Genomic DNA, 13,872 nt, shown 5'->3' on the forward strand with positions numbered 1-13,872 from the left:
TGATTTGAATGTCTATGTTAAATCTGTTTAATAGAAGGAACGTTTTATGGCTAAAAAGTATGTTTACTGAGAAGAACATAACTTTTGAAATGGTTTTTTTTTTATGTCAGAATTAAAGCCCTTTTCTAGGGCTTTAAGATTTTTTTCCCTTAAGTTAAACCTAAATTTGGTTTAAAATTTATTTAAATAATTGATTTTGTTAGGTGTGATAATGGCATTGCGATTACATAAGAAAATGTACTTTGTAGTGATATATACTGATGTATTTAGAGGTTTGCTGGGATTTGCTTTGAAATACTTAAGAACAAAAGATGGGTAGATGAAGCAAATGTGGCATAATCTAGATAATTATTGAATCTGGTATACATAGGTATATGAAGATTAATTATACTACTTTCTGACTTTATGAAACTACTATAATAAAAAGTTTCACCAAGCTAAGAGCATTAAAAAAATCTGATATTAAATATCTTAGCAAATTTCTTGCCAATATTTATGTATTCCCAGAAATTCCCAGAATGACTGTTGTGGTAATCTAAAATGAAATTTTAGTCTCAAATTATAATTGGGTGATTTGGGGATGGGAAAAGTGAAGGAGAGGGAGAATAAAAAAGGAATTAGTAACTTCTATTAAAGTGAAGAGTAAAAATGAAATTTAGTCTTTAGTATTTTTAGGGTCAGTATAGCATCATTTAGTATTATTTAAACAGGGCACATAATATCAAATTCATTTAGTTAGAAGACAACTTGTATTGATATTATGTAAAGGAAGATAATTCCTGTGATATATTGCAGATTAAGAATTCAAGGCAGTGCAGTGGGAAAACTTTTTGTCATGAACTATAAATTTTTAAGGTCTGAAGATGTGTTTTGAGCAAGTCTTTTTGTACTTGAGTGTGAAACTATAGCGAACATGATGTAAGCTAAAGCAAATTAAACCTTTCCCCAAATACTACCCAGTTTTTATAGTACAGTCTGCCAGTAAGTGATGCACTTCCACTTGACTAAGATTGCCCATCCATTTTACTTTCTAGTATAAGATGTATATTTACAATTTTAAAAGTGTTATCTGACATTTCTTAGTTTTGCAGGGAGGAGTTTCCTTAGGGACATGTAGTAAGTATATGGCTAACACTTACCCCAGCTCTAAGAAGCCTCTGAACTTTTTCTTTGTTCCTGTATCACTGGAGCTGCCTTTGTTGTGAGGTGTAAAGAGAACCCTCTGGGACGCTTTTGAGGGTTAGGATACTTAGCTGAGTGCATAAAACAAGTTTGCCTATAGGCATCTTTAATGATAGATTAAAATTTCAAATATTTGTGTTGAGGAATGGTTGGGCAATCCAGTAGGTAATATGAGACCACATAGTGGAAGTTCTTAGGAACTCATTGGTGGTGGAATTATGAATCAATAAGTGATAATTTTAGTGTTTTCTAACCTATTTTCAGTTCTTAGTATTAGGCATAGTCTCCTAAAATCTCGTAGAAGAATACACAGATGTGGAGGGTGTAAGTCCTTTAAAGATGTTTGGTACCTCCCGGGAGGTTTTGATTGACATGACTGGTGAAAAGAAAATCAGTGATGGAATGAAGGCCAGAAGAGGTAATCCTTACTTATCACTTAGCTTGTACAGTTTGCAAATCATTAGGGCTTATAAAATGATGACATTCAAATTATGTCATTCTTCATTTATTAGTTACATTATTCCCATAAAGAGAAACTTCTCATCTGTGATTTGGTTATTTGGTGGTTTAGCTTATATATAGGTAAGGTAAATCAGAATAAATACTTGCTTCTTGCTCTTTATTTACCAGTTTTCAAACTAATGAGCTGGTTCACTAGCGTCTGATTTTTTTTCCTTTTTTTAAATGAACTCTAGAGATTTGAACATTTTAGGTGTGCTTTATATTCCATTGCATTTATGCATGCTCAGATTTTCTCATCTTTGGTCACTGGAAACCTCTGAGGTTTGCTCCTGAGTCCCTTTAATGTTATCCGGATCTTTGATAGTTTCCTTGCTTTCCGGCATAAGAAGGTAATCAAAACTCATCTCGTCTAACTTATGCCACAGATCTAGAATCAGCCATTTGTCCAAGAAGCTCTGATTCCTTTGAATAAGAAATTGTTTTTCAACATGGTTATCTGAGTTCATTGCCACTGTTGCCACGCCTTTTCAGTGTATAATATGTACTTTTAAGATGAAAACATGAGTTCATACTGATAAATCCAATTGAAATTCAGGACTACAGGATTTTTTACTTTTCACATCTTATGACTTCCTTCCTCCTACTAAAAAAAATATCTAGATTCTCAAGGACATCAGCATTTACTTTATCCTACAATTAGACACTAACACTTTATAATAACTATCAACACTACCACCAATAAATGTAATTTCTGAAAACAAAACAAGGATGTAACGTTAGAGTCAATTTTCTGTTTTAAAGTCATTTGAAGTAGTTAACTGAATAGTTATACCATCAATTTGATAAGAAATTACAGTTTTGGTACATTTTACTTTTGATCTGTAGGAATTTCCTTTAAATTTTTTAGTTTTGTTATATAATTATGTAAAATATTTACATGGTTTAAAAGTTAAATGCTACCAAACAGATTAAACCTAGAATAGTGAAATGCTGTCCCTTTTCACTTTGTTCAATCTCTCCTTGCCAGTAGATGACGTATTTCTTTTTAACCTTACGGTTTATCCTTTTAAGCGTGTACACATCTCTCTGTATGTATTAATATCCCCTACAGCCTTCCTTAGATTAAGTCTGCTACTTTAAGGGATTCCTGTATTGGGTAGAAAGAAGGTTGGACTCTGTAACTACTGGGGCCTTGTCTTAAGGCGTTTTTATTTATTTATTTTTAGAGTTGTACAAGCATCAGCACGATATGATGTTAGAACATTTTAATCACCCCCAAAAGTTCCATTGTGCCCATTTACAATTAACCCATGCTCCTGCCCCCAGACCTAGGCAATCACTATTTCTGCTTTTCTGTCATTTGTAGACATTTTATATAAATGGGATAATACAATAATGTACTCTTTTGCATCTGGCTTTTCACTTAACACAGTGTTTCTGCACTTCATCATGATTTGGCTTGTACCAATAGTTCTTTTAATTGCTGAGCAGTATTCTTTTGTATGAATATACTACATTTTGTTTATTCACTAGTTGATGGACATTTGGATTGTTTTTGTCTGAGTAATGCTGCTATGCATATTCACAAACATCTCTTTATATGGATGTATATTTTCATTTGTCTTCAAATAGGCTCCTAGGAGTAGAGTTGCTGGTTTGTATGGTAAATGTTTAACTTTTAAAAAAAATAAATTTATTTATTTTTGGCTGCATTGCGTCTTTGTTGCTGTGCGTGGGCTTTCTCTGGTTGTGGCGAGCGGGGGCTACTCTTTGTTGTGATGCACGGGCTTCTCATTGCGGTGGCTTCTCTTGTTGTGGAGCACGGGCTCTAGGCGCGCAGGCTTCAGTAGTTGTGGCACCCAGGCTCAGTAGTTATGGCTCACGGGCTTAGTTGCTCTGCGGCACGTGGGATCTTCCCGGACCAGGGCTCAAACCAGTGTCCCCTGCATTGGTAGGCGTATTCTTAACCACTGCGCCACCAGGGAAGCCCTGTTTAACTTTCAAAGAAACTACCAAACTGTTTCCCAGTGTGATTTTCCATTTTCTATTCCCACCAGTAATATAGAAGGGTTCTGATTTCTCCACATTTTTGCCAACTCTTGGTATTATCCCTCATTTTGAGTTTATCCGTACTAGTAGGTGTGTAGCAGTATGCCATAGTTTCACTTTCCTTAATAACTAATTATACTGGCATATTTTCATGTGCTTATTATATATTTTCTTTGGTGGAATGTTTATTCAAATCTTTTGTTCAATTTTTAAATTGAGTTGTCTTTTTATTGATTTGCATAAAGTGTTTTTAATGTATCATGTTGTAAGCCCTTTATCAGATATACAGTTTGCAAATATTTTTTCTCAGTCCATGGATTATCTTCTCATTTTCTTAATGGTGACTTTTGAAGCACAAGTTTTTTATTTTGTGAATATCCATTTTACAATTTTCTTCCCCTTTTGTGCATTTGATGATGCATCTAATACTGCCCAGCCCAAAGTCATGGTTTTTTCCTGCATTTTGCTTTGCTTCTGAATTTTAGCTCTTAGATTTGTATGTGTATGATCTACTTTGAGTTACTATTTGTGTATATTGTATATGTTTATTTTTTGGCATTGGGATATCAAAGTGTCTCACACAGTGTGTTGAAAATACTCTTTTCCCCTGTTGAATTATTTGGACAATCTTGTCAAATAGATCAGTTGACCATAAATGTAAATTTCTTTCTGGACTCTCTATTCTGATCCATTGATTTATGTACCTATCCTTTTGCTATTACCATACTGTCTTGATTACTATGGTTATGGAAGATTGTAAAGTTAGTAGTGTAAGTCCTCCAACTTTTTTGTTCTTTTTCAACATTGTTTTGGCTGTCCCAGGTCCTCTGTGATTCCATATGAATTTTGGAATCATTCTGTTAATTTCTTAAAAAAGAAAAAGCCACGTGGGATTCTCAAAGGGATTATATTGAATTTATAGATCAACTTAGGGGAAAATTGCCATCTTGTGTGAGGCCTCTCTGTCTAACCTGAGCTGTGTAACCTCAGGCTAGTAAGAGCTGAGCCGTTTGTCCTCCCCAACTGGCCAGCTTCTGACAAGTCACTTCCAGTGATAATGCCTCCATGTTTATGCATTGTCTTCTGTACTAAGTGGAATGAGTCCCCTTCCATCACAGCAGCTTCCGGTTCTCACAGGGTAACACTGATAGAGCTGGGTGGTAGGGTAGAACCTGGGTAGCCCCGGAACAGAACACCACAGATTCCCACTGTCCTTACCTGAAATCAGTTTTTCAAACATAAATGCTTCTCACATGGTTTTATGTCTTTGGCTGTGAAAACGACTCTTTGTCAAAAATTTTCAGGTTTATAGTTGCTTTTAAGGGAGAGGGTTTGCTGATTTCACTAGCTATAACCAGAAGTACTTTCTGTCCCAGTCTTAAATTATGTAATGTATATAAGAAAACAGGTGCTGCTTTGAGTTAATTACTATTTGTCCTGAATTGGGAACCAATGAGCAGTTGCTTCTTTGGGGAGCTAGTTGTTTTCTCCTTTTTAATTCATATGTATAGATCATTTATAGTTTAGGAGTTATATCAAGTTGGGGGATCACTTTCACTTTTATACTATATTGCTATACTTTGGATACTTGTGGTTCATGACCACGGTCATTGTGTATTCTGTCAGAAGACTTTGAGCCCAGTATTATACTCTGTTTTTTTTTTTAAACTACATTTAAACACTTCTTTCCATTGTCATTGTATTTTGATTTTCTATAAAAGAATTTAGTAATATTTCCTTTTTTAATAAATGAATATAGTTCTTTTCCATCATAACTATATTTTGGTCTTCTCTTAGTTTATGACTGGTATATACAATGAAATGGTTTGAAATTGTACTTTTTTCTGTGAAGATGCCATTGTACTGAACGATTAGTGCCCTCAAAGGATGTTTAATGGGGACAGGGACTAACTCTCTCTTGCTCTTATCTTTTTCCCATGTCTAACACAAAATAAACAGTATGACTGTGCTCAGTATGTTGTGGCATTACCAACAGTTGGGTTAGGTTGAGGTCCCAAGAGTTTTAAGCCTAGTTTGTGCTTTTAGTGACTGATCACCACCTCTTTCTAGCCTTTGGAGAAGAGAATAAGAAAGTGGACCAGAACATACTGATTTGGGGGAGAAATGCAGACTGAGGAAGATTCTGTTTGAGATAAAGGAATGGGGAATATGGCATGGAAGTGAAGTGAGCTATTGAGTATTTTTCTGTTTCCTGTAAGTTACATGTTTTGTTATCTGGTCTGGTGAGTTTAATCCATCTTAACTTTAATAGATTACTTATAATCTCAACTTCAGTATATGAAATTATAAATTTTATTTTACTAAAATCTTTGCTTTCCTCCTTTTTCCTTCTTAGGACATTTGCTACAAGATCCTATTGCACCCACCAACTCCACCTGCCAACACTATGTCTGCAAAAGTTGTAAAGGCAAGAAAATGATGATGAAGCCTTCATGTAGCTGGTGCAAAGACTATGAGCAGTTTGAGGAAAACAAGCAGTTAAGCATCCTAGTGAACTGCTACAAAAAACTCTGTGAATATATAACACAGACTACATTGGCACGGGATATAATAGAAGCAGTCGACTGTTCTTCTGATATTTTGGCTTTGCTTAATGATGGATCATTGTTTTGTGAGGAGACGGAAAAACCCTCAGATTCATCCTTTACTTTGTGTTTGACACATTCCCCTTTACCTTCGACCTCAGAACCCACAACTGATCCTCAAGCTAGTTTATCTCCAGTATCTGAAAGCACCCTCAGCATTGCTATTGGCAGTTCTGTTATCAATGGTTTGCCTACTTATAATGGGCTTTCAATAGATAGATTTGGTATAAATATTCCTTCACCTGAACATTCAAATACAATTGATGTATGTAACACTGTTGACATAAAAACTGAGGATCTGTCTGACAGTTTGCCACCTGTCTGTGACACGGTAGCCACTGACTTATGCTCCACAGGCATTGATATTTGCAGTTTCAGTGAAGATATAAAACCTGGTGACTCTTTGTTACTGAGTGTTGAGGAAGTACTCCGCAGCTTAGAAACTGTTTCAAACACAGAAGTCTGTTGCCCTAATTTGCAGCCCAACTTGGAAGCCACTGTATCCAATGGACCTTTTCTGCAGCTTTCTTCCCAGTCTCTTAGCCATAATGTTTTTATGTCCACCAGTCCTGCACTTCATGGGTTATCATGTACAGCAGCAACTCCGAAGGTAGCAAAATTGAATAGAAAACGATCCAGATCAGAAAGCGACAGTGAGAAAGTTCAGCCACTTCCAATTTCTACCATTATCCGAGGCCCAACACTGGGGGCATCTGCTCCTGTGACAGTGAAACGGGAGAGCAAAATTTCTCTTCAACCTATAGCAACTGTTCCCAATGGAGGCACAACACCCAAAATCAGCAAAACTGTACTTTTATCTGCTAAAAGCATGAAAAAGAGTCATGAACATGGATCCAAGAAATCTCACTCTAAAACCAAGCCAGGTATTCTTAAAAAAGACAAAACAGTAAAGGAAAAGATTCCTAGTCATCATTTTATGCCAGGAAGTCCTACCAAGACTGTGTATAAAAAACCCCAGGAAAAGAAAGGGTGTAAATGTGGGCGTGCTACTCAAAATCCAAGTGTTCTTACATGCCGCGGCCAACGCTGCCCTTGCTACTCTAACCGCAAAGCCTGCTTAGATTGTATATGTCGTGGCTGCCAAAACTCCTATATGGCCAATGGGGAGAAGAAGCTGGAGGCATTTGCTGTGCCAGAAAAGGCCTTGGAGCAGACCAGGCTCACTTTGGGCATTAACGTGACTAGCATTGCTGTGCGCAATGCTAGTACCAGCACCAGTGTAATTAATGTCACAGGGTCCCCAGTAACAACGTTTTTAGCTGCCAGTACACATGATGATAAAAGTTTGGATGAAGCTATAGACATGAGATTCGACTGTTAAATCAGTGGGTCTTTAAACCTACCTCTGGTAGGGAAATAGCTACAGTTTTACGGCAGCTATGGTTTTGTTGGTTTAACTTGCCGGAGCTCCTGCATATAGATCACTTGTATCAAGTGTTTTCATTGCTAAGTTATATGTGTTAGTGTCGGGGAAATAGTTTGCAGATAATGGAGGAGTAACCCTACAACTATATGTCCTTAGTTCTTACAGAACCTCATAGTTTGAGAACAAATGCTGATGCAACTGATTTATACAAAACGAACTTTGGCAAGGAAAATAACATTAACCTCACTGTTTATGGTCATGCTTTGTGCATAATCAAAGTTTATGATTAAATGTAAGGAAGTGGTATCTAGTCAGTCCATAAAGATTGTGCTCATATTTTGTGAAAAAGTAACCATTAGTTTGTTCAGGAGACTCAGTGCTACCTTCAGATGCCATTGATGTTTCTCCTGTTGAAAAGCTGATGTGTCCAGCTCAACCTTTGTGCTGACATAATACCATTTCTAATCATGAAAATTGGCTACTGGTGTATGTAGCAGTTCTTAAATCAGCAGTATTATGAAAGAAAAATTGCCCCTCATTAGAATGTTGAAGAAATCTGTCTTTTAAAAGTGAACAAACTGAAATTCTGTCAGACTGCAGATGTTTTTAACTGTTTATGCCACAAAACTCTTCTGAGTTGATCCCCATTTTTAGTTAAGTCTGACTCATTTCTAGGGGAAAAAAATCCTTCACTTTGAGCAATGTTCTAATAAGATAAATGAAGTGGAGAAGAACAGTTCTATTCTGAAGGTAATTGAATTTAGACTATGGTATGTGACAGAAATTTTTAAAAAATTATTTAAATATTTTATTTAGAAATTGGGATTTATTTAAAATAATTTTAGAATAATGCTCCAAAAGTTACTCAGATTTATGCATTATACCTATTGCCATTGGCCACTTCAAAGTGATTTTCGTTTCCTCTGTTTGCCACAGACTTTATTTTGAATATGCTTTTTTCTTTCTTTCCTTTTTTTTTTTTTTTTTTAGGGTGCTATTCATTGTGGAGACTTCTTTATAGAGGCCTAATAAAAATGCCTTTTTATGAAGCCTGTGCGTTTAGTTGGGTTTGAAGCTAGGAGGATATTCTTTAGAATACTCTTTTGCATGTAAAGCACAAACTATGTTTCAGTTTAAATGCACTTCTTTCCTGTAATTTTTATGGGGGAGATAAGTGAGTCACAACATTCTGTTGAAGGGAAATCTAGTCAGTTGCTTGAAAGAGCACAGCCCAAATAAAACAAGGACTGACTAGGTTGTAAAGAAATGACCTTATGATTTAAAAGAAGAGTTGCTGCTTTGACAGTGCTTATTTAAAGAAAAATACTGCTGGAAAATTTTCAGTTTCTACTACGTTCACCACCTCTCCTGAGATCTGACATATGTTGAAGTTATGTTTTGATTTGGCACACAGCATGTTCAATGATGGTTACTCACCTAGTACAAGACATGGAGAAGAAACCTTTGGACACAGAGCAGATGACACCTTCTGTTTTGTAGTGTATCCTGGTGTCATTTTCTGTGAATGTGGTCAGGTAGAGTTGTTTTTGTTGTTGTTGTTGGGTTTTTTTTTTTTTTTTTGTCTCTTTTGGTGGGTGGGGGTGGGCTAAAGCCATAGGAAGAAAAATGTGATGTATGTGTCCAGTATGTACTATTTTGTTTTTGTTTTGCGAGAAGAGTTGAACTATTTTTGATAACAAGAGTAAATGGTGGAAAATGCTTCTTAGTTGTCTTGTCTTTATTTGCTTTCCAAGTTTCGGAATTTTATTTAATTCCTCTAAGTGTTAGCAGTGTCTTATGAAACATGTATTTGCCTAAAGTTTGTAACAATTTTGTGTTGGACGCAGATGCCCTGCTATATAAACTTGTAAATCTGTTCTTTATTCACTAATGATCACTGCAAAAATGACTAGAAATGAGATTGTACACATGGATGATTAGGATAAATTTTGCAAATCTCCCAAATTTTCCTAATATTATGATTTTAAAATTCCTTGAGTACTTTATTGATTCCCAAGTTTGATAATCTTAGTTTTGTGTTTTTTGATGCATGGGAGGTTGGCAATATAGATAAAGTGAAAATCATTAGTATGTGAGGGCCTTGATTGTTATGTAATATTGCCAATGATGAATTCAGGTTTTTTTTAGCACAAGTTTCTCTTTTTTATGCTGGTATTCTCACTGCCACACTTTTGGAAACCTGTATTACACCTTAAATCTATCAATAAATGTTAGTTTTGTAATTCTATGTTGTAGAATACTGAGGAGTTTGGGATAGCACGCTCTGAATGGCCTGTATTATATGCATTTGGGGAAGAGTATTAATTACAGTGCCTTGATTTTTGCGTTGTTTTTCTTTATACCGTGAGTTATTTTAGGAATGCTGACCAATGGGCTAACAAGGGATGATTGAGAAATTATTACTGAAGTAACTGGATTTACTTCAACAGGATTTAAAACCACCAAAACAATAACAGCATTTAATATGACTCATCTTCACTTGTTCTTTTGAGTCCTTGTAATTACCATAAATGATCCAATGATCTTTCACCTTAGGTGACAGAAGTTTTAAAGCTGACAGTTTTAGAGCTAATCTTTTTGATTAGTTTCCATAGGTCTACATCTCTAAGCAGAGATGTAATACAGTTCTAGGATAAAGAATTCCTTCACTGTGTTCTTAGTTTTCTTAAAATAACTCGTTGGTGACCTCGCTGAAGAAAAGTAAAAGTTTAACAACCGATGAAAAGTAAAATTTCTTTTCCCGTATCATAGGCAACAAATATAAAATGCTTTAGAAAATACTAAGTTCAAAGTATAGAATGGGAATCTAATGTGTGGATGGTACTTTAATTTTTCTCCCTTATTTTTAAAAAATTAAGTTTTAGGTATCCAGATAACAATTACACATTCTTTTAAAAGAATATACTATATATAAGGCTTAAAGTCTCCTTTGATCCCTGTGAACTTCTCACTTCCAAACCCAAATTCCTATCCCCAGAGGAAATCACTTTTCATTATGAGGTGTTATCCTTCCAGATCTTTCTTAAAGTGAATTTTTTTTTTTAATTTTATTTATTTATAGCTGTGTTGGGTCTTCGTTTCTGCGCGAGGGCCTTCTCTAGTTGTGGCAAGTGGGGGCCATTCTTCATCACGGTGCGCGGGCCTCTCACTATCGCGGCCTCTCCCGTTGCGGAGCACAGGCTCCAGACACGCAGGCTCAGTAATTGTGGCTCACGGGCCCAGCCGCTCCGCGGCATGTGGGATCCTCCCAAACCAGGGCTCGAACCTGTGTCCCCTGCATTGGCAGGCAGACTCTCAACCACTGCGCCACCAGGGAAGCCCCCAGATCTTTCTTTATAAAGTTTTCCCAGGGGTTCAAAGAGTTATTCTCTTTGAAACTCAAGTTTGTTTCTAATGCTGCTCTTTCAAACATAAAAATGAATTGCAAGTGTGATTAAAACCAAAAGTGTGTAGTGATTATCTTAGTTCATATTTGACAACTTTATTTAGTTTTGCAAAAAGGGAAAAACAAAAACAAAAGTTAAATCATGCAGGCTTCTCCACCCAAACACACCATAACATTTCCAAAAGTTGAGCAAATGACTTCTCTCATTTGATCAATCTAGAGTTTTATAAACACTTTGAACAGTACACAATGACATAGATAAGATGCAGGGAAAATATACAGAATTTCATTAGTTTGATTACCTTGGCAATGTTATGCTATGAAACTCATTTTTCATTGACTAGCATTAAGATCATACCCTCAATTTAACTTTTATCAAGAGTCTTGGATATTGTAATAACTTGAAATTTCCAGTTGGGCAGTAATGATTATATTCTGCATGATCTTTACCAGAAAGTCAAATATATACTATCATCTTAGTTCCTCAGAATTCACATTTCTTACATTCAATACTAAGAAGGGAGTACAGTGAAACACATTCTTATGTCTGAAAATGTGATACTTTGGGTAACCTAAATTAAAAGCACTATCTTAAGTGGAATGATATTGTTAGCTGTACTTTTATAATAACTGTAGACTTTTGAAACCAGTTATTGACCAAAGTGAAAGAGGACTTCAGTAAGTAGAAACAAGGTCAAGTACAGCTATGTAGTAAAAAAACCAAAATCAAATGTATATTGGAAAACTGAATTTTTGCTGAGTCTTAGAAATAGTTTAGATCATTATGGCTAATAAAACCTTTAAACCATATCTGGCTTCTAACAAAATTTACCTTTTTAGCATTTTTATCTGAAAATGTAAAGTTGCTTTTGTTCCCTGGTAAAGGTTGGATGGGATAGACGGTAAATTTCATGTACCACATAAACACTTTTAATCCTAATAATTTACCAGTGTGTTTAGATTATTTTTTGTAGTGTTTCCAAAAAATTTAGTCACTTTTAAGCTTTTATTTATTCTTTGTGAACTGTTAGAAACTAACTTTTAATACTTTCTGTAATAGTTAAATGGAAGGTCAGTTCTGATCATGAAGGTAAAATAACAGGAAACTGGGAGGATACTGACAGGAAGGATTGCTAACTCTATTAATAACAACACTAGTTGATGGTGCATTTCCTAAATTCTCCTTTTCTCCACTTTTTGCCTACCACAGCCCAAGGTTTGATTGTTTCAAAGTCTGGCCATCACACCAGCAAGGGAACCAATGTGGGGTGCAAAGGAAGCTACTCTGACATTTAGGACTTGAGGTTAAAACAAAAAATCCAGGAGAAAACTTGATGACTTTGACAGAAGTGGATATTAAAAAGTTTCTTGGGGGTTTCTTTTATAGTGTCAAATTTCCATCCTTTTTAATAGTTTATTTTCAATTTTATCTTCAACAGTATTGCGGGGCTTGGCTGCATTGTGGCTTGCTGAAAAATGTATTCTGTGTTGACCACATCTACCACTATAGTAAACATGAAGTTGCTTTCCTTTATGGGTGGCATCACTGTTTTCTTCCATTTTTGTGATAAATACTGAAGTGGATGCAATATTTGAAATAGTTTCTTTTCAACATGAAGTTAAGGAATAATGTTTAGATTGAGGCCTTTACTGTTGGCCTAGTCTAATATTTAGTGATGAATATGTCTAGTAAGAATTTTCATATATAATTATTTAAGTCTTCAAGTAGGTCTTCTGATATGAAGTATAGATGGGACATCAACTAATTTTTAGATTAATCACTCAATAATTCTCTACAAATGTTAGATGAGTTAAAAGGAAACTTCCCCCCCCCAAGTGTGAGTCATATTCTGTACGTGTCTTCAGTTAACAAGTTTTTCTTCAGATTTTATATAAGATCCACAGTCAGGATGGGGAGGGATTATTTAGAGCTTGCCAGCAAGGTTGGAAGGCCCAGTGGTTACAATACCTGAGGATGTAAAGTGACTAGCAGTTTGGCAGGTCATTGTGAAATTAGATTAAGTTCAAGATCTTTGAACTCCAGTACACATACAATTAAAAGAAGTCTCTGAGATGTTTTGGCAGTGCTTTTATTACCAGGGCTAATTCAGTTCTGGAGGCCCTGACTGCTTTTTCAAGTTCCAGAATTTTTTGACTCAAGTTTTCTGCAAGTGAAGGCTTCTTCTGGGCTCCATAGGAGCCCTGATGGGCCTCAGGGATGCTGGACAACAGAGGCAACTCCTGCTTTTGTGCAGAGAACTGTGCTTGGCACTGTCCCCAAGAGATCCTTGGTACATTCAGGGGTGAAGAGTGCTGATTCACAGACGTTGGAAGGTGATGTATATCTTACTTGCTTCTGAGGAAAAGCTCTGTAAGAGGTTTGAGGCAAATTGGAGGAGTCTCCCAAACTGGGTATGTGTATCCAGAGCTATTGCTCAAAAACGTTAAAAAAATTCCTAGTGCTGCAGATAACGCACTTGCAGAAATCAAAGCCTTTAAAAAGCAATATGCAAACTACAGCATCTCTTCACAAGAAAAAAACATTTAAAATACATATCTCCCTTTCATGTAGACATTGGCAGCTATTCTTCATCCACCGACTGAAGCTTTCCACATTTCTCTGAAAGGCTTGAGGTCACTATTTTATTGCCTTTGTTTCCAATTTCAGAGGGAGAGGCAGGTTCCTCTGTTTCATAATCTTCAAAGGAGCTGAAAGAACAGCAAAAGTGAGTTACTGATTTTTTTAAAAGAAAGTTTTAATGTTTGGGTAGAAGTCAGTA

The 13,872-nt window shown here is 35.9% G+C and overlaps 2 protein-coding genes across 5 annotated transcripts in view; one reads left to right on the plus strand and one right to left on the minus strand.

Moving 5' to 3' along the window:
• Window positions 1-10,444, plus strand: part of MSL2 (MSL complex subunit 2) — a 37,988-nt gene extending 27,544 nt beyond the window's left edge. The window contains exon 2 of the mRNA XM_030873421.3: window positions 6,050-10,444. Coding sequence (XP_030729281.1) covers window positions 6,050-7,641 — 1,592 coding nt within the window. The 3' untranslated portion in view covers window positions 7,642-10,444. The remainder of the gene's footprint in view (window positions 1-6,049) is intronic.
• A 643-nt stretch (window positions 10,445-11,087) lies between these two features.
• The window catches only part of PPP2R3A (protein phosphatase 2 regulatory subunit B''alpha), a 222,679-nt gene continuing 219,894 nt past the window's right edge, over window positions 11,088-13,872 (minus strand). For all 4 annotated transcript variants that reach the window (XM_030873423.3, XM_030873425.3, XM_060298583.2 and 1 more), the window contains one exon: window positions 11,088-13,801. In XM_030873423.3, the coding sequence (XP_030729283.1) occupies window positions 13,675-13,801 (127 nt within the window). In that variant the 3' untranslated portion in view covers window positions 11,088-13,674. The remainder of the gene's footprint in view (window positions 13,802-13,872) is intronic.

The sequence above is a fragment of the Globicephala melas genome, chromosome 4, assembly GCF_963455315.2.
Source record: "Globicephala melas chromosome 4, mGloMel1.2, whole genome shotgun sequence".
NCBI classification, from domain to species: Eukaryota; Metazoa; Chordata; class Mammalia; order Artiodactyla; family Delphinidae; genus Globicephala; species Globicephala melas.